This window comes from Chenopodium album, chromosome 7 (assembly GCF_948465745.1).
Source record: "Chenopodium album chromosome 7, dcCheAlbu1.1, whole genome shotgun sequence".
In the NCBI taxonomy this organism is placed as follows: Eukaryota; Viridiplantae; Streptophyta; class Magnoliopsida; order Caryophyllales; family Amaranthaceae; genus Chenopodium; species Chenopodium album.
In genome coordinates, this window is record NC_137840.1 from 12,914,988 (window position 1) to 12,936,837 (window position 21,850).

Sequence of the window (21,850 nt, forward strand, 5' to 3'; positions counted from 1 at the left end):
TTGGCCTAATGGAAATCAACTTTGTGCAACTGTGTATGAATCTGGAGCTTGATAGTGCTAACTGTGAGGCTTGAGCCTTTATTATTTATTCATGTGTGTTAGTTCCTGGTGTGACATTGATCTTAGTTTTGTCTTGAGACTTTTAGTAGTGTGTCATGGTACATTGCACATGCACGATGAGGAGGACGAAGGCCATGTTCATTAGGTAGCCTCCAGATGAATTTAGAAATGTTTGTCCCCTTCTTGCTTACCCATGTTGTAGCCTTGTCCATGTTTTTCATCTAAGTCACAAAAATAACCTATCGGCCCCAATTAGTAACTTATCCCAAGTCTAGCTTGGGGGAGCCATCTATCTTGATATTCTCTATGGTTTGTGATGATGTTTTGGAGAAGATTAATTTGAAGCTTGAAGGTTCTTGAAATTTTTGCTATATGATCTTTTTTTTTAAGCTCTTATAGTTTGTTATAAAAAAAAAAATAAAAAAAAATAAAAAAAAAGGGAAAAAAGAAAGAAAAAAGAAAATTTTCAGCTTCTTGAAGGATAAATAAAAGAGCTTCAAAAATAAGAATAGTGTGATGAATTGATTATGTAGGGTGAATAAGGTGGTAGTTGCTCTTAATTCAAGTTGTGTTTGGAGTGTGTATTCTTGTGAATTAGTTCGATGTGATTTTGATTTGTATTGTTCATTTTTTATGGCTTCCCTGAGGGACTATATTTGCCTACATTTTCCAAATTTTTCCTACCCATTTTCACCCGGCCAACATTACAAGCTTGAAAAAAAAAAGACCTTCTGACCTTCGTGCATAGTATTGTGTTCATGTGAAACGAGTCTTTTGTCAAAATGCTGGAGTATGTGTCACATTTCGAGTCGACTTTTGACTAGGTTGAGCGGCATCATTACCCTTTAAACACGCGAGTGTTGTGAGAATGGGGGGTTATCATTATTAGTGGGGATGGAGAGAGATCGGGCTCATTTTTAGCTCGCCATATAAAATTGTGCAGAGTGACCACTAAGTGAGATATTCTAGTCATCGATTTCTTATGTGTACATGGTTGACTCTGTTTGATGGCCATTCAGGTTGATTGATAGTCTGAATGAGGTGATTGGTTGGCTAAGATGCTTGTGTGTCCGATTTCGATTTTGAGTATTGTATTTTCAAATGTATTATAGGGTGAAGTATGTTTATTTGGTTGTTGATAGTCAATGATTGTCTTGCTTGAGGGCAAGCAAGAAGCTAGCTTGGGGGAATTTGATGTACACATTCTATACCATATTTTACCCTCGATTTATAACTATTTTCGTATGATTTCTAAGCTCTACGGAGCTATTTCTCGCTAATATTTTCTTCTCTAGTGTGGCTTGGTCTATTTGATTGATTTTGTAGGCATATGAAGATTTCCGGATGATTTGGACTTGTTTTGGATAGCCACGAAAGCTTATTAAGATGGAGGAGAATTTTACCCGTGTCCGCCCTGAAGGGAAACATTGCCCTGACAGCCAGAGCGAAGAAGAAAAGAAGTGAAGAATTCAACTCCCATCCGCCCGGACCGGGCGACATTGCCCTGGTAGACCGGGTGATGTGTCTATTTTATATAGTATTTTACCCCTGTCCCTTGGTCATAATTAGTAGTGTTTTTGGCTCTTTAGAGCCACTTTTATTACTAATTGGTGTTTTCTAGTGTTTTCGTTGATTTGGTTGACTTTTGCAGGGATTTATGCTTTTGGAGTATTTTCCCGAAATATTTTGGAGCAATCAAGAACATTGGAGAAGCACGACCAGAGTTTATAGCCCAGGGCCGGTTAGAGCCATCGAACCGGTGATTAAGGGCTCGGTATAGGTGATACCGGGGCATTTGGACCGAGTATTCAAGACCGGAAGAGGAAACCCAGATTGGCCCGAAAAATTGGAGCTCAATCGTAGTCCAAATAGTGGCCCAAGAGAGCCGCCCGGCCAAAAAGGCTGGCGCCCGGAGGCGCGCCCGGCCGGGCGGGAGAAGCAAAGGTCAGCGCCCGGCCAAAAAGGCTGGCGCCCAGAGGCGCGCCCGGCCGGGCGAGAGAAGCTTAGGCTGGCGCCCGGTGACGCGCCCGGCCGGGCGCGAGATTAGTAGTAATGAGCAAAAAAGGCGCGCCCGATCGGGCGCGTGTATTTCTTAGGAGACATTTAACGTAGTTTAAATTTGTTTTAATTTAGGATTTTGTACGGAGTATAAATAATCCTCCGTAATACGATTTTAGGATCTCTTCTTCTCTCTTTTTCACTTTTCTTTACTCTCTTAATAATTCTCTTAGAATTCTCTCTCTAAACCTTTGTTCTTAACTCTTCCATTAATTCCAGATTACTTTTTGGTAACAATTTCTTCCCCTTTAACTTCAGTTATTTTATTTGCTTCCTTGATTATGCTTTTATTTATTTATTTGATTAGTTTAGTCATGATGATATGTGAGTAGTTTTATTTCTAGGGTTTATGGGGATCTAATAAATAATATGAAGGGGTAAATTATTGTTGTTGATTATCAATGCTAGATTAATTTCCTATTGATTGATTTAATGCTCTGTGACTAGATTAGGCCTATCTTTTATGCATGAGTTTGACAATATTGATTCAAGAATCGAGAGATGAGAATTAATGTTTAGGTCTAGTTTCAATAGGCAAGTTAATTTATAAATGGTTAAGTCAAGATTCGAGAGATGAGATTTAATACCGGTAAATTAATTGTGTGATTGTAATACGTAGCGAGAGCCCTTTACAATCTGGTTAATTGATGCATTGATGATTGACTATTATTGATTATTGGTATTTCATGATAATTTCTTATTGGATTGTTTTAATGTTTTACAATTGCGGCTTGTAAAAGTATAGCAATATTAAATTGATGAATCGAGCAGATGTTAATTTGATATTAAAGGCTATTTTCAATAAGAGCTTAGATCTAGTAAATTGCGAGAGCCTGTTAGATCTATGTTGATTAATAAATTGCGAGAGCCTGTTAATCATGTTATTTATGCAATGTCAATGATTGATTACTATGTTTTACCCTGGAATATTATTTATTGGTGAACCTATGCCCTAGATCCTTTCATATATTGTTATCTTCCTATTCTCAACCTTAGTAGTTTAGTTTCTTACTTATTTATAAATATTGGTTACTTAAATAATTTAGATTATAATAATTAATTAGGAGTAAAAAGACTTGTTTCCCTGTGGAGATCGACCCTACTTCCCTATCTACTTTAGTTAGAGGACTTAGGAATTATTTTTTATTAGGGGATACGACTTTACCCTGTCAAAATTTGGCGTCGTTGCCGGGGAAACGGTTTTATTTTTATTTCTAATTATTATTAGAGTCTAGATTATTTTGTTTTATTTTTTTATTTTATTTTATTTATTTTTTTATTTTTTTTATTTTTTTTATGAGTTGAAAATATTCATGCTTATGTCACTACAAGAATTATATAATTTTTATGCAGCACCTAACTACTGTAGTTGTCAACGTCTTTGTCATGAAAATCCTGAATGCCCTTATAGTGAGTTTTTTGTGCGTGCTCCGGATGATTTTAGAGTCTTTCCATATACATATGATCATATTCGGAAACGATTAGTTACTAATGAAAGTTATTGGAAGGCTCTTGATGAAAAAGTCTATGGGCACTATAATAATATGAATGTTATTGAGGATGAAGAACCATCAGTTATAGAATTTGTGGTTGAAAAATCATTGGTTGACGAATTGGTGATTGAAAAATCATTAGTTGTAGAAACGGTGGTTGAAAATTCCTTTGTTGATAATGAGGTTATTCGTAAGGGTGGAATTATCAAGTCATTATTGGATGATAAGGACAATGACTACCTCCATGTTCGTTGTATTAATTCTAAATTTTTAACGGAGGAAGTAGAAGGTTGTGGTGTATTTTCATCTCCCTCTTTTTATTTTTCCTTCTACCTTGAGTTCTCTTTATGTGCTCCTAACTTTTTCTTTGTAGGGATAAATGTGCTTGTTATTAAGCCCTATATAGTGCTTAATGAAATGTTTGCAGGAGCGTTTGATAAGTTACTCAAGGCATTGAATTCTTCCGATTGAGAGAAGGAGTATGGTCGAGCGGGACCTAGATAAACTAGCGCTTTGCGGGAGGTAACCCGTATTTTGTTGCTTTTTATTTAGATTTATTTATTTATTTGTTTGTGTGTTTTCTTTTTGTTTTGTTTTAGAGAGGTAGAGGAGAGTATATCTTATATTTGTGGGAGTGTGATTTTGTGCAGAGATACTAGAAAAGTTGAGAAAAGATCGAAGGGCTAAAGGAATCCCGGGGCAATTAGCAGCAGCAAGCTGCCCCATCAAATCAGTAGCACGGGCCCGATCGGGCAGAGCTCGCCCGATCGGGCGCGCGTACGCGTCAGCAAACTTAGTCAACTTTGACAGGCTATAACTTTTGCGTTTCATATCCGATTTTTGCGTGTGACCTGTCGTTGGAAATCTCTTTAAGTCTAGTTTCAAATGCAATTAGAATCACTGCATTATCATTTATATATCAAAAGTTATGATCAGAATAGTGCACCTGACTCAAATTTGAACTTTTTCCCACTAACACTTTGTTTCTTTCTTGCCCAATTTTGTTCCAAAGAGATGTATTGCAATCCTCGAGACTTTTGTGACATTGATGTGGTGATGATGAACAGTAGTCACCTTGACTACTAGTTTCCCTTTAAGACAATGAGGACATTGTCTGATTTAGCTTGGGGGGGAGGTTCTCGTGTTCGTATGGTACATCTTTCACTCTCTCTCTTCTCTTTTTACTTTTATTTTTCTTAGTACAGATTTTATTGCTTTCTTAGGTTAGTTTTATTCCCATGAATTATGAATCATGCTTTCCTGTGCCCCTTGATGAAAATTTTTCGAAATTGTTTTGATTCTTGGTTATTGATGATAAATATTGTGGATTAGTTTATCATGATTTGATGTTTGATTATCTTGAAACCTTAACATGCGTCAATTTTGTCCAACTACTTGTGAATATAGTGCTTGACTAGTTGATTTGGTTAGGAAATGTGTGATAGTTCCATAGTTCCTGGTATGTCAATGAATTTGAGTATTGGTTTGCAACTATTAGTAATATTTATATGATTCATTATTATGCACATTGTGGAGGACGAAGGCATTTGTTCTTTTAGGTAGCCTCCAGATATTGTAGATACATTTGTTCCCTTCTTGATACCCATGTTGTTGCCTTGACCTTTTTGTTGTTTATTAGCCACATTACAAGCCTATTTTGCCCCATTGGTTACTAGTCCCAAGCTTGGCTTGGGGGAGCTATTAGGTAGTGAGGTGAGGGAGTTTGTAGTGTGCTTATTATTTGCACAACTTGGGTGGGACTTTGAGAAGTTGTTTTGTTGTTATTCATGTTTATTTTTGATGAGTTTGAGAGTTATATTTTCTTGAAAAAATAAAGCATGATATTATGAAAAAAAAAGAGAAGTTCAAGAAAAAAAAATGTGAAAAAAATAAGTGAACTTCAAAAGAAAAAAATGTTCAAATGTTCTAGTTGGAGGTTGATCAAAGAAAAAATTGAGCTTCAATAAAAAAATTCAAGTTTGGAAATAAAGTTTATTTATTCACTCTACTTCTTCATTATTATATTTTTATGAGTGATATGTAAGAGTTGAGATTGTTTATTATGATTGGAGTATATTTGGTTGATGTTAGAGTTGGTTATGTAGGAGATGTTGATCATTATTTATTTTGATCATGGGTTTTATTAGGATATGGCTCCTTTAAGCATAGCTTTTCTCTCACTTATTCCCAAATTTATCCTACCCTTCACCCTAGCCTTACATTACAAGATTTAAAGACCTTCCGACCTTTGTGCATAGAATTGTATGAATGTGAAAGTGTTGTTTATCAATGCAAGTTATGATTTGACATATTTCGAGTCGACTAGTAGGTTGAGCGTTCATTGTTTTAAACACACGAGAGTGTGAGTTGGGAGGGCATTGTTCACATAAAGCGGTTGGATGGAGAGCGATCGAGTACATCTTTTACTCGCCACAAAAATGAGAGTTGAGTGCGTGAGCACTAGTCTTGAATTCTATATGCTCTTGTGGTTTGCTCTGTTTGACAATTGTTAGGGAAGATTGGTAATTAGAGGGATTTGATTGGTTGACTCTGAAGCATGTTTATTTGATTTACCCTGGATTGTTTGTGCTTGATTTTTACTTTTTGGGGTGAAGTGTATTTATTGATTCATTGATGAGATCTTTGCTTAGGGACAAGCAAAGGTTTGGCTTGGGGGAGTTTGATGTGTCTATTTTATATAGTATTTTACCCCCGTCCCTTGGTCATAATTAGTAGTGTTTTTGGCTCTTTAGAGCCACTTTATTACTAATTGGTGTTTTCTAGTGTTTTCGTTGATTTGGTTGACTTTTGCAGGGATTTATGCTTTTGGAGTATTTTCCCGAAATATTTTGGAGCAATCACGAACATTGGAGAAGCACGACCAGAGTTTATAGCCCAGGGCCGGTTAGAGCCATCGAACCGGTGATTAAGGGCTCGGTATAGGTGATCCGGGGCATTTGGACCGAGTATTCAAGACCGGAAGAGGAAACCCAGATTGGCCCGAAAAATTGGAGCCCAATCGTAGTCCAAATAGTGGCCCAAGAGAGCCGCCCGGCCAAAAAGGCTGGCGCCCGGAGGCGCGCCCGGCCGGGCGGGAGAAGCAAAGGTCGGCGCCCGGCCAAAAAGGCTGGCGCCCGGAGGCGCGCCCGGCCGGGCGAGAGAAGCTTAGGCTGGCGCCCGGTGACGCGCCCGGCCGGGCGCGAGATTAGTAGTAATGAGCAAAAAAGGCGCGCCCGATCGGGCGGTGCCTCGCCCGATCGGGCGCGTGTATTTCTTAGGAGACATTTAACGTAGTTTTAATTTGTTTTAATTTAGGATTTTGTACGGAGTATAAATAATCCTCCGTAATACGATTTTAGGATCTCTTCTTCTCTCTTTTTCACTTTTCTTTACTCTCTTAATAATTCTCTTAGAATTCTCTCTCTAAACCTTTGTTCTTAACTCTTCCATTAATTCCAGATTACTTTTTGGTAACAATTTCTTCCCCTTTAACTTCAGTTATTTTATTTGCTTCCTTGATTATGCTTTTATTTATTTATTTGATTAGTTTAGTCATGATGATGTGTGAGTAGTTTTATTTCTAGGGTTTATAGGGATCTAATAAATAATATGAAGGGGTAAATTATTGTTGTTGATTATCAATGCTAGATTAATTTCCTATTGATTGATTTAATGCTCTGTGACTAGATTAGGCCTATCTTTTATGCATGAGTTTGACAATATTGATTCAAGAATCGAGAGATGAGAATTAATGTTTAGGTCTAGTTTCAATAGGCAAGTTAATTTATAAATGGTTAAGTCAAGATTCGAGAGATGAGATTTAATACCGGTAAATTAATTGTATGATTGTAATACGTAGCGAGAGCCCTTTACAATCTGGTTAATTGATGCATTGATGATTGACTATTATTGATTATTGGTATTCCATGATAATTTCTTATTGGATTGTTTTAATGTTTTACAATTGCGGCTTGTAAAAGTATAGCAATATTAAATTGATGAATCGAGCAGATGTTAATTTGATATTAAAGGCTATTTTCAATAAGAGCTTAGATCTAGTAAATTGCGAGAGCCTGTTAGATCTATGTTGATTAATAAATTGCGAGAGCCTGTTAATCATGTTATTTATGCAATGTCAATGATTGATTACTATGTTTTACCCTGTAATATTATTTATTGGTGAACCTATGCCCTAGATCCTTTCATATATTGTTATCTTCCTATTCTTAACCTTAGTAGTTTAGTTTCTTACTTATTTATAAATATTGGTTACTTAAATAATTTAGATTATAATAATTAATTAGGAGTAAAAAGACTTGTTTCCCTGTGGAGATCGACCCTACTTCCCTATCTACTTTAGTTAGAGGACTTAGGAATTATTTTTTATTAGGGGATACGACTTTACCCTGTCACCGGGCGAGCAAGGTATTGTGCGAGGAGGCGAATTTGCTTCACGCGCCCGACCGGGCAGCATTGCCCGGTCAGACCGGGCAGAGTGTCGAAGACCCCGTTTTCTTATTTTTTTCGGGATTTCTTAATTAAGGGATATAAATACCCTTTGTAAACCCCGACTAAACATACTTAGTTATTATATTTTGCAGCTTTTAAACATTCATTAGAACCCTAATATTCTCTCTAGATCTAGATTAATTTGCATTTTCAAGCTTTGATCTTTGTTCATCAACAATTGGTACTTTTCTTCATTCAAGCAATTAGTATTCATCTTTATTTCTTCTTTTACTTTTTATTACTTATTAATCATGTTTTCTTCATTGAATATTGTTTTTGCTTTCGTTAATATGTGTGAGTAGTTTCTTTATTCCAAGATCTAGCGGATCCCGAATATGATTAATGCATGATTTAATTCTTTAAACTCTCTAATAATAATTGTAATTGATATGCTTAATTGATTATGCTTATGCCAATACTAGATTAGGGATAATTGGTATTGTTATTAATCCTTTGTTTTAATCGCAACGGGAGTTGGGTTTTGACGGATTTGAATAAATCAATTAAGGGTTTGAAGTTCTTCACGGGAGTAGTTGAATGGATGATTAGGAAGTTAGAGTAATGTGCTTAAGGTCTTTAATTTACATGAATCCACGGAAGTAGGCTTGATTGTGATTAGAGAAGCCATTGATAACTCGGGAGAGACCATTGGTATTGTTCATGGATTACTTTTCCTCTTTAATCAATTAAATTATGTGTTAGGGGTAGAACGACTATTGCATTAATTGTATTCGTGGTGATGCTTGATCTTGGATGTTTTTAGCATAGATTTGTCATATTGTTTTGATTTAATCGTTTTAATTGGTTCTTTAGTTATTGATTCTCACTTATTTGAATTGGTTACTTGCTTAGTAATTGCTTGAGTCTATTTAATTAGTTGAACCATAGTCTCTTGGGATCCGACCCTTTCTTGCCCTTCTACATAGTAGTGGTCTAGTTAGGTTTATTTTTGTTAGGTACGCGACACGCCTATCATTGGAGCTGAACTAAAGTGAACTGAACTGAAATTAAGCTGAACAGAACGACCCTTATTCATGGCCTGGACTAATAAGTTAAATTTGGTTGTCTTGATTCAAAAATAGGCCCTAACTACGTGTTTAAATATTTTATAACTATATATTTTTAATACTATATGATCTTGTATCTTAAAACTTTTTTTTTTACAGGATCTTAAACCTTAACGCTTTGTTTGGATAGCAAAGAAGGAAGGAAAAGAAGGGGAGGGAAAATGGAGGAAGGGAAGGGAAAAGAAAGGGAGGGGGAGGTGAGCTACATTTTCCCTCCAAATCTCTCCAATTTTAGAGAGATTATGGTTATTAAAGAGAGAGGGAAAATGGATCCCTCCCTCTCCTTCCCCTTCCTTCCCCCAATCTTTTACCCAAACAAGAGATTTTGTCCCCCTCCATTTCTCTTCTCTTCTTTTCCTTGCATTTCTTCCTATCCAAACAAAGTGTAAACAATAATGTGATGTATGAATATTAATAAAAAAAAGTTCTCATTTTTCATTTCAGGGGTTGATATAACATACACATTACAAATATTTTATGATTATTCATCCTTAATTAATAAGTGATTTATTTCAAGTACTCCCTCCGTCCCATTATATTTGGGACGTTGGGGTACGGTGGACACGCATTTTAAGAAAACAAACAAGTGAGTCCATTAAAACATGTGTTTATTATATAAAAGATTTTCTTTTGTATTTTTATATTGTAAGAAAAGAATATTTGAGGTGGAAGTGAGATAAGTGAGTAAAAATAAAATGTGGGAATATATATATATTTTTTTATTAATAGTCCTATTCCATATTTAGAAACAGTATTGTGGGGACGGGCGAAAATGGAAACTAAGTCAAGTATTATGGGACGGAGGGAGTACTTCATAATTATCACATACAATTAGTGATTACTCCATCCATTTTAAAATACTTGCTTTATTTCTTCATGCGCGGAGTTTTAGGAGAAGCTAGAGAAAGTAATAAAATATGGAGTAGAACCTGTTCTCTTCAGCTTAATTTCAGTTCACTTAAATTCAGTTCAGTTCATAATTTCCTTCTCTCATAACAATTCATTTCAGCTCAGTTCTGTACAGTAAATTAGAATAGGCCTGTAATGGGGTAGGTAAAAGATTTTAAAATTGTAAAAAGCAAAACTAGTTGAAAGAATGGAGGAGAGAGAATATGAAATTAATAAAATATAATTTACTAGATTAGTACCCGTGCATTGCACGGTGGTTGATTAGTAATTTTTCTAAAATTATTTATTTTTTGTTGTTGATAACTTTCTAATATGATTTGCCTCGTTATTTTTTTAAAATAAATTTGTTATATAAATATATAAATAAAAAAAAACATGTCCTTAAAAAAATAGTTATAAAATAATGCATCATAATGCAATATTTACTATGTTATTAAAAATATAATAAAATGATGGGTTAGATCAAATATATTAATGTTGCATAAATGTATAATTCATTAAGCTTATACATTTAGAGTGGAAGCTAAATAAATGTGTATGTACTATTAAAAAAATGTGTATTAATTTGTTAAAAAAAAATGTGTATAATTAGCTACCAATATCTATGTCTATTTAATGTTGTTGTATTTGAATATCCAAAAGTAGTGTGGAGTATATACAACAATATTGTTGTCAAATTCAAATTTCACACCTAATTGGTCCTAGTTTCAAGCTTGAAAAGACACACACACACAAAAAAAAAAAAAAAAAATGATGACATCATAAGTAAAATTTGGAGGGAAAATTTTTTACGAGAGTTTGACACGTAAGCACTTTAAGAAATTGATGACATCATCAATTTTTGTTTTAGTAATAGTTAATAAATGTTGGGTTTAATAGTGAAGAGAAATGAATTCTCCCTCCGTTTTTTAATATTTGCTTCAATTCTCTTGGGTACGTATGCCGATGCTAATTTTTTTATCAATAATATCTTTAATTATCAATAAGTACAAAATCTAACAATTAAAATTAAAAATTTATCTAATGAGACGATTCCAACATGTACCCACAAGACTATATTTTTTCTTATGTATAAATCACAAACTTTAGTCAAAGTAGACAAATGAATAGTGTAAAAAAGGAGAAATTGAGTAAGTATTTATAAATGGAGGGGAGTATAAAAACATTCCAAATAAGGAAATGAAGCAGGTATTTAAAAGCTGTCGGAAATGAAAAGCGAAATAATTATTTTAAAATGGAGGGAGTATATATGATAAATTCATATTAATTTTGGAATAATATATTTCAAAAAAGAATTGTTATAATGGATGTAAGAATGATTAAGAAATCAATAAGTAAGAATACTAAATTTACAAATGGTTCACAAAGGATAAGATTACATAATACTGACTAGGGTAAATCGCTAAGTTTAATCCTAACAGATTTGATATTGTACTAGCTCTTAAAACAATACAATGAAAATAGGCTCAATAACAGAAAATCGTTACCTATATACGAAGTAGCAATTACCGTAAGGTTTGGGGCATAACCCTTACCGACCCCAACTAACTACAGTAGTCTTTCGAAGATGGTTGTGGCTAATTGATGGCTAATTGATTTAAGACATATTCTATGAATAATTATGACATGTTCTACTCAGCTTCAACGAATTCAGTTTAGTTCAACTCCAATGAATTCAGTTTAGTTCTTAGTTTCTTTCTCTCATTAAATATTCAGTTCAGTTCAGCTCAGCTCTAATAAATTCAGTTCAGTTTAGTTTAGCTCAGTTCAGTAATAAATGATAATCAAATCTAAGGGCCTATTCTAACTGAATTGAACTGAACTGAATTGAATTGAATTGAATTGATTGAAGCTGAACTGAACTGAATATTTTACGTGAGAAATAAATTAAGATAAGAATTAAACTGAAATGGTTGGAGCAGAAGTTTTGGAGAGAACAAACCATTATTCATAAAACACAAATATGGCTTCATAAAACAGAATATTAATTTCAGATGGTTAATTAATGAAGCTATCCTCTTGAAATAATTATGGAGTAAAAAAAAAAAAAAAAACATGATGAAGTTATCCTGATAGTGATTCTCTGGTACATGGACAATTATATATAGTGGTCATTGGTAAAGATTGAAAGAATTAGAGACAAGTTACCTAATAGTCCAACCTAACATTACTGTCAATATCACCCATTAATGTGTTCAACCATGAAGAAAAAATAGAGCAAAAGAGGGAAACGCCAATGTTGCAGCAGTCCTTTAATTTCTCTGCTTTTCTATACGCATAACATGGAAACTCTCAGACACAACAAAACAAACATTTCTTGTCATTTTCATCCCTGCATTTATGAAACTGAAAAACATTTCAGACATGAATTTCAGATTTCATAAGGAATTAGACGAAAAGACAAGCAATCAAATTTTATACAGTAACTAGTACATATACAGTATTATTATAATACAATAATAATAATAATAATAATAATAAATGGAACTTTAATTAATTGAACTATCCGTAATTAATTTTAAACCAAAACTTACCCACTTGCTTCAATGAATATTCTGAGGTGGGAAAATAGGATTCTAAGGTACATACTCGAACTCCTTAGACCGTCTAATACAAGAATTTACGAAACAAGTTCGATTAATGCTACTTAATTAGGTCGGGGTCTAGCTAATTTATGTACATGAAATTACATAGTAGTAGCACATACTTTTCACAAAATCTTCCATTTTTTTTTTCTTCTTAACAATATATTCTAAAAAAAAGAGATTAATAATAATAAAACTAACTAATTTTAAACTAAGAAGAAGGAGATGGAAGCATGAGATTTAACCCAAGATCATGCTTATCTAACACCAAACGAGCCTTGTAATTGTTCTCAATCATCTGATCAGGATGTAATCGCTTTTTTGATTGAATCGGAACACCAAATAACTTGGTCTTACAGTTTGTGCAACTACTCTCATTATCTTCCAATACCCTCAAATTACTCCTCTTTGTAGCAGTTGAAGATGAAGAAAATAGACCAAAATCACCCACATTGTTGTTGTAATTACTGCTACAGTTACCCTTCTTGATAAACTGGTTAAAGCTATTACTAGACGGGTAGTTTTGATTCGCCACGATATTATTGGTAGTGGTAGTAGTCGTAGTGGTAGTAGTATTACTGATATTAGCAGCAGAAGATGACAGCAACAGCGATGAGGCCGACGGGTAACAAGAGTTAGCAGTGACATGGGCGGCAGCAGGTTTGACATGATTTTGAACAAAGTAAATGATGTCATTGTAGAGTTTCCTCATATGAGCTAGCTCGGACATGAGCATAGTGTTGGACCTCCGAAGACGATCATTGTCTTCGGAGAGGGAAGTGAGGGCGTCGGTGTAGGATTTGGAGGCGGCTGAAGGTGAAGATGAAGGCGGAGAGCCGGAAGATGAGTCGAAGTCACGGTGGTCGTCATCGGTTGAGTTTGGTGGTGATAGGCTTACGGATGGGAAACAGCCGCCTAAATACGAGGCGGCTGATGGATGACCAAAATTCAAATGAGTCGGTTGGTGTGGTTGTCCTGTTTTTCTCCGGTGGATTTCACAGAGTAAATGCTTCTCGCCTCGCTTGAAGAACTCGTTCGCGAACTCCCATCTGTCCGGTACTATCTTCCTAAAACCCTTCATAACAATAAAATGAATTTCTTATTAGTACAAACATAAAAAATTAAATAAAAAACACATTAATTAAATATGTGTAAATTAAATTAAAATCTCGTCTACATCATTGTGTTTTTATGGACGTACATAGGTGTTGAGTTGGCGGACGAAGCTGGAGAAGTTGTTGTGCTTGAAGTAGTTTGGGAGGAGGTCGCGGGCGAACTCCGGGGGACGCCAGACGATGAAGGTGGTGTCGTCTTCGCCCCAAGAAACGATGTGATTGGTAGAAGGATCTTCAACCAAATGATATGTTTTAGTAAGGAATGGTGCTGGAACTGATTTACTGTTGTCTAATGACAACATTAATGCTTCACAATTGTCCACCATAACTGCCAATTTTTTTTTTGGGAGAGAGAAAATGAAAACTTTAGCTTGACAGACAAGGTAAAAGAATGAAAAAAAAGGAGGTTCAAGACTTTGTGAGTAGAAAAAGGAGATACCCTATTATATTAAGGCCTTTTTGTATTTTTTTTATTTTTTTTTTGGGGTTTTTAATTTTTGAAATGAGCAAAATTTGGGTAAATGAGGTGTTAGAAGAGAGAGAGAATAAGTGTCTGGTAGTATGTCTGTCGTCTGGGACTGTGCAAAAATAAAGGGACTTTCAAGACAAACCCGTGACTTTTGTTTCTGCAACAACAATAGAGAATACTTGTTTATTTACAAATAATACAATTACACATTTACACACTTTCTTTTTTCTTTTTTCTCTCTCATCCGGTCTAGACGACTCCCGAGTTTGATCCCGTGCACATTAGATTAGTTACTGCGTGCACTAATGAGTTATGCATGCATGGGTTACTCATAATTTTTTGTAGCTGAATGAATGAAAAATATGAAGGTGGCAGCTTTTGATGAAATAGATGCCGATTATCGGCCTTCTATCCGTTTAACCGTATTAGACTTGATTATTGGACGAGTCGGGTTAGGGTCGGTGAGGCAAGTTTTAACTGTAATTGTTGAAGCAAGGAGAGAAGAAAGAGAGATTGTGGAAGGAGGGCAAAAGGACAGAACGGTGTCGTTATCGAGCTCTGTTTGGGAAAAGGAAACAATAATTAATAAAAAAAAAATGAAGGGTTTTGTTTTATTTAATTGGGTTGTCTTCTGTTGTATTGAACTCAGGTGATTTTGGAAGATTATTTGAGGAAGAGGAACAGTGTTGTTGCTGAATGCTGACGGAAGGAGAAAGATGGTTGCCCTACAATGTGAGGCTTCCCAAAAAGTTAAAAGAAAAAGTAACCAAGGAATCCTAAGAGTTAGCTTACGAGTGATAATCAAGTTGAGCAGCTCGCGAACAAATTGAACTTGACTTGGTCAAAGTTCGCTTGAGTTGGCCCGACTTGAGACGTTAACGAGTACAAGTTGAGTAAGATCTAACTCAACTCGATATACTTGTAAGCAACTCGATAATACATTATATTAGTATATAATTTACAAAAGAAGTTACCATGTTTTAAATAATTTGACACTTTATAAGAGTTAATTTATGTTATCAAAAAAGAAAGTATAAATATTTAATAATAACTAAATAAATAAATAAAAGAAAACTACTTCATCCGTCCACAATTATATGCAACAAAAGAATATTTTATATTACCTACATTTTTTTAGTTGACAAGTTTTGATTTTAGCACTATTTACACATCTCCCTTTGACCGTGTTTTGCACTTTATACGTAATGAAAAATTTAGTCATGTGTGATCTTGTTAGATTTGTCACGTTATATACTTTCAAAATATCAACTTTTCATAATTTTTGCTTATTGATAATTAAAGATATTAATGATTGAATAATGCATTGACAAACGTGATTAAAGAAACATGTCAACTAAAAAGAAACGGATGAAGTATCTTACAAATATGGAGAACCTCTGGCGCATAGTTCCTATGGATTAAGAAATCCATAGGATGGCAAAAGTGTTAATAAATAGAAGTTGAAGGTGGGGCCTTGTATAGTTGGCATGGAAAAGCATAACGGGGCAATATGAGTGTAACGGGCTTTGTTTGTAAAGCGGGAAAATCTAATTTCATTTAGTCTTCACTAAATTATTAGGGAAATTGATTTGGGGGAAACATTAATACTGTAGCATTTTCTCTCTTCCAAACAAGACATGCATCTGTACTTCTTGAACTCTTTTTAGCCTTCAAATTGCAGTCGGAGGGCTGATATGTGAAGAATGAGGACGTTGTCGGAGTTGCTTGGCGTTGATTTAGCCGAGGCGTTGAGTGAAGGCTCCAATTTAGGTTGCGCGAAAGAGCTTCAATTCGACAATGACAATGTAAGTAGTAGATTCAATTAAATTTCATTTAATACATGGTTTTTTAGAAGAATTCAATATTTTGTGTCTTCACAACATAATTGATTTAAATTTTGCTCAACATTTAGGTTTGGAAATGCTAATTTAAAATGTTGAATGTGTGGATATGGAGAATTGTTAACAGAATGTGTCGTAGAAAATATGGACCTTTGATAATGGAGTTGATTTGATTTTTTGTATGTGTGTTGAGTTAAAGAATGTGTGTTGATGTTATTGATTGGTTGGATGTTGTATTGAATTTGTGTGTATTTTTTTGTGCCTTTATGTTTATTGTAGGGTTGTGGGTTTGATGATACTGTTGTGGGGCTAAATGGATCAAATGAAAGGGAGGGTAGTGTAGAATTTGGGAATGATGATATGATTGATGAAGATGAGGAAGATGGTGATGATGATGATGGTCAAGATGTTGAGGAAATCTGGTGTGAGGAAGAGGGTGAGGGTGAAGAAAATGGGGAATTTAGTTACGAGGAAGAGGTTGAAGATGGTATTGAAATGGAATATGAGGATGGTGGGGTATCTAGTGGAGGTGAAAATGTTGGGGGTTCCTCCTTTGTTACCCCCAAGAGGAAGGTAATGGTTGATACCTTTGTAGGGGAGGAAGAGGAACTGGAACCACCTGCCATTGGTATGGTGTTTGGTAGTTGGGATGAAGTTGATAGCTACTTCTGGAGGTATGCGAGGCAGAAGGGATTTGGCATAGTTAGAGCAGCATCTGGTTGGGCTAAGGTGAAGAGTGAATTGGGAAATGGTAAGTTTTGCCAACAAAGGAGGAATGCGAAGTGGACTTGTGAGTGTTATGGTGTACCCTCTAGGAAGCGAAAGGTTGATCCTCTTAAGGAAGGATTGGCGCAAGATGATGACTCTGTTGAAAAAAGGAAAACGAAGAAGTGTTCATGCCCTGTGGAGTTGTATGCTAGTGTAAATGCGGCGGGGGATTGGGTTATTCGCAAGGTTTATTTGGAATATAAAAGGCACATAGTCACTCCAAGAAAAGCAAGGGATGTTGCCATGTTTCGTAAGCATGAGTTGGTTGTTAAAAATAAGCATTTGGTTAAACAGGCCTGTAATGCCAAGAAGTCAAGGGTGAAAATTTCACAAACGTACAGTTGTATTGCTCGGGAGAGGAATGGGGTTGATCAGTTGGCCTTTACGCAAAAAGATTTGGAGAATGCAGTTTCTGAGTTGAAGAAATTGGAGTTAACCGAGGGTGACGCAAATGGTATGATTGAGTATTTCCAAAAAATGAGTTCCGACAATCAGAATTTTTTCCACCTCTGTAGGTTTGGGAAGGATGGTGCATTGCAGGATGTTCTTTGGGTTGATGCAAGGAGTAGGGCTGCCTATGAAGAATTTGGCAACGTTGTATGCTTTGACAATACGTATTTGACGAACAGATTCCATCTCCCATTTGTTGTCTTTCTTGGGGTTAACCATCATGGGCAGAGTATATTGTTAGGTTGTGCGTTGATTTCCCGTGAGACTGTCGAGACGTATGCGTGGGTGTTCAAGACTTGGCTGAATTGCATGGGTGATAAAGCTCTAACATCCATACTTACGGATTAAGATCCTGCCATTCGCAAAGCTGTTCATTTGGTCTTGAATCAAACATGTCACAGGTGGTGCATATGGCATATTCTGCAGAAGTTTGGAAAGTATCTTGGGAAGTTGGAGAAATATGAAGAATTGAGTGATGAATTAGAAAATATAATATATGGGAGTTTAGTTCCTGAGGAGTTTGATGATCGTTGGATGGATGCAATTGAGCACTATAAGTTGCAAAATAATAATTGGCTTGAAGGTATGGTAGTTCTTATTTGGTTCTATAGTTTTAATTTGCATTATGGTTGTGTTTTAATTAATAGATATCTGGGAAAGTGTTTGATTTGTTCCTTACTAGAATTTTTTGTTAATGATTTGTTCCTAACTTGGTGTTAGGTGTTGTATTTGAAGAATGTGAACGTATACTTTATGGTTGTTGTTGTGGTGATCATAGACTTAAAAGTATAGCTCTTATTACGACTCCCTCCCCCCGGTATATTGTAAATGCGTTGCCTGTTGCTTTTGTTGTATCATGTGTGTTTTATGCTTATAAAATGAAGTGCCATTTGTTGGGAATTTTGTTACAAAGTTAACATATTTTCTGAGCAGGTTTGTACTTGGAAAGACATATGTGGGTGCCAGCATACTTGAAACATCTGTTCTGGGCAGGGATGAGAACGACTTAGAGGTCCGAGAGTTTTAATCATTTTTTTAAAGGCTATGTTGACAAGAACACCACTTTGTCAGAGTTTGTGCTCCGATATTGTGATGCCATGCAGATTAGAGCCGAAGCAGAAAGAATTGCGGACTCTAACACGCTTCGATATGTTCGGGAATTAGCAACAGCATTTCCTGCCGAGGAGGTGTTCCAAAAGTGCTATACGGACTCAAAATTCAAAGAAGTCTAGCAGGAGTGTAAAAAAATTTTGTATGTGCGTTGTATAGATTAAATAGAAATTTCTGACAAACTTGTGGAGTACATTCTTGAAGATCGTGTTTGGATCAAGCCGAAGAATGCGAGGAAGGAGAGTGTAACGAAAATTCGTAGATGTTACAGGGTTATGTATGATAGTAGTACATTTGAGGCAGCGTGTGACTGTAAGCATTTTGAATGCCATGTAATAATTTGTCGGCATATGATCTTTGTGTACGATCTTTCTGGTGTAGGTATAGTACCTGAGAAATACATTCTTCGCCGTTAGAGGAAAGATATGCAGAGAAAGCATACAAGAGTGAAAGTGGCATACCATGACCCTCTCAAGACAGATGAGGTTCGGCAGTACCACAACCTTATGGGGGCTTATGAACCGATTTGTTCTAAAGCAGCTTCCTATAAGGAGGCTGTGGCTGCTGTGAATGATTTATTGCAGTTGATGGACCTTAGAGTGGACGAGGTAATTGCTATGGTCGAAAAAAAGCGAAAACAGGAAATGGAGGAAAATGGTAATGAACAACAGCAACCTGAGGATGAGGGTGGGCGTGGGAAAGATTTGGTACTTACCCCTTCATCTGTGGGACAGAACAAGGTATCACATAACAGTGCACGTAACACAGCTCCTGTAACTCCAAGTAGTGCTTTTCAGGGTAGTTGTGAAGGGTCTTTTGCTGATTTATCAGGTGCCATTCTTGATCTATCTGGTGCCATTCCTGACCAATTAGGTGTCATTCCTGATCCACCATTACCTAAGAAGAAGAATCACAGGACCACTAATAAAAGATATCCTTCATGCACGGAGAAAAAGGGAAAACAAAAGGCAGCAAGAGCTAAGAACGCGGCGAAGAAGCTAGCTGCTAAAAACAGCACCACTAGTGTCACATTGTCCAGCCATGAGTATATCAGGTCTGCTGGAGTGCACATGACAGACCTTGATGGTTCCATAGCAAACTTCACTTGTACTGGGTACGACAGTTAATATGTAGACTACGTATGTTTTGGTTATTACTCTATGAATGTGATTGTGGAATTTTTGTCGGTAATATTGTAATTTGACATGATTTTTGTTGATAAGCAACAAAAGTTGTGCATGCCCTATAAGGTGGTATTTCTTAATTACCGTTATGACTTATTACTTGACTACTTGTTATGTAATGGTACTTTATATTTACCTTTTTAACAATAGGTGTACTATTTTGTACCATTGAGGCTGCAGTTTTTATAATTTTCAGGAATGGTAATTTAATGTTCCATTTTTCCTCCCGCCTATGTATAAGTTGTGTACTTTGGTAATTGTCCTTAAAAATTGACAATGTGGCGCAATTTTTTAATTATGACAATTAACCATCTTAAGTATTATTATAATGTACTAACGTGAAATCACCCATGCCTACTTAAGGTATTGTACTGTAATATTAAAATAAATTAATGATCCACTCGAAGTGCAAAGTAAAGACCTACATACCACCATGGCACCCATGCGTCAATCATCGAATTGTACCCATGTACCCATAGATGTATACAACAGTGACTGACTAGTGGTTTTTGGAGTTGCGTATTAGGTTGGATTATGAATTCGCATTGTACTTAAGTTTGGATCCCATAAATATATATATGAATTCATTTGGGGCCCTTTGATTCATGTAGTGTACCTTATTAACAGGACTTCATATGTACCATCAACGGTATGGTAGCATAACTCAGCAATAAAGTGGTATCATATTGTACTATTATGGAGGATATTGTACCAACGTTGCAATGGATAAATAACCAAGGGTACCACTATCAGGGTTGGTGTGGATATAGGGTACCATTCTTTACCCTATGACCCTTGTGTCAATGAAAATCGTCATTAAAGTAAGTTTAATGAATATTAAAGGACTCATTATGATTTTGTGTAACCTAGGAGGATAGGTTATATTCAATCTAAGCACTGTAACAAGTTAAAATTATAATCAAATCTAATATTGGTAAGTTATAAACCACGCTTCATGAACTACTCACGTAGTCAGACATAGTAGGTGAGGAACTCATTTGTACCCATATGTACTTGCACTTGGATACTGAATTACGAGTTTTGTTGTAAATGAACATAACTTAAAATTGAATTTATAGAACTTTCCATAGTAACATTACATATTCAAATGGTTTTACAAATTTGGCTCAACCTTTTGGAAGTAAATAAATCAAAATGATCATGTACTTAAGTCCCTATAACATTTAGATGATGGACATGTCCTATACAACCCAACGCTTTAATATTAGTATAGTTTTGTACCATAATTTGTTGTTAAGATACTTAACGGTACATTGTATTTGTTTATGAAATTGCTACTGTACCATAAGTGATGTGAAAATGGTAGGGCCCCACTGCTCATTTGGCGCGTAGACCAAACAAATTTTACCGCCATTTTTAATTTGTTCAAACCCCTTTAGTGTCTTGTGTATCTCAAATGCTTTATTAGTGGAACTTTTTTGTACCGCCACTAAAAATTTGACATAATAATGGTAGTTTAAATGTACCGATGTAATGATAAATTTACCTCTTTGTGGTTAACAAGGGTTGGTGCCCGTTTGTTGATTTGGCGCGAAAGGGTAACGTGTATTGGCGCCATTTTTCACCCTACCTTGTATTTTGTGAATGTATGAGTTTTTGTATTTTCAATAGTAAATAATTAAAATTATTATAAATATGTTTGTCATTTTTCCCAATTGACTCACCACTTATGAAATCAAACTTAAGCATTCTGTTCATGGAATCAAACACATCATCCTCCTCGGTGCGACGATCTATTAGGCGACCGGTTGCAACTGCTGAAACGTCATGGATATCGGCCAAAAATTGTTCTTGTTCCGGAGCGGGATCAAACTTGGTGGAGTTCCGGATATCAATGTCCGAGATGAATCCAATGAGGCCTTACTACAAATGTCGTCTTTGCGGCAACTGGGAATGGGCTGTCGATGGTGACCTCGTTAAAGACGGTCCTCCACCTAATATTGCTGCAATTGTTGAAAGGGTGGAGGTGTTGGAACACCATAATATAAATTTAGTTAAAATCGGGCTTACTCTGTTTCTCATAGCAGTTGTATTGTATTTAAAGTATTAGGCTTTATGGATGTACTGTGTTGTGATAAGTACTTATTGTCCATGATGAACTCGTTCAATTAAATGTATTTTGAATGCAATCATTTTAGTTGTTAGATCAATCTAATTATCCATTCAACACACCAACAATTTCATGTACAAAAAGTTATGTAGTCACATTAC

At 35.6% G+C, this 21,850-nt stretch overlaps 2 protein-coding genes across 2 annotated transcripts; one reads left to right on the forward strand and one right to left on the reverse strand.

The window, feature by feature from the left end:
• Positions 1–12,556: 12,556 nt before the first annotated feature.
• LOC145640927 (heat stress transcription factor B-4-like) lies at positions 12,557–14,737 on the reverse strand. Its single transcript, XM_081692160.1, has 2 exons — positions 13,883–14,737; positions 12,557–13,756 (listed from the first exon to the last, which is right to left on the reverse strand). The coding sequence occupies exons 1-2, from the start codon at positions 14,120–14,122 to the stop codon at positions 12,893–12,895; spliced, it is 1,104 nt and encodes a 367-aa protein (XP_081548286.1). The 5' UTR covers positions 14,123–14,737; the 3' UTR covers positions 12,557–12,892.
• Positions 14,738–15,968: 1,231 nt separating this feature from the next.
• LOC145640019 (protein FAR-RED IMPAIRED RESPONSE 1-like) lies at positions 15,969–18,850 on the forward strand. The gene is made up of 7 exons (XM_081691330.1): positions 15,969–16,070; positions 16,386–17,599; positions 17,726–17,907; positions 18,045–18,141; positions 18,258–18,336; positions 18,428–18,511; positions 18,626–18,850. The coding sequence occupies exons 1-7, from the start codon at positions 15,969–15,971 to the stop codon at positions 18,848–18,850; spliced, it is 1,983 nt and encodes a 660-aa protein (XP_081547456.1).
• Positions 18,851–21,850: the final 3,000 nt, after the last annotated feature.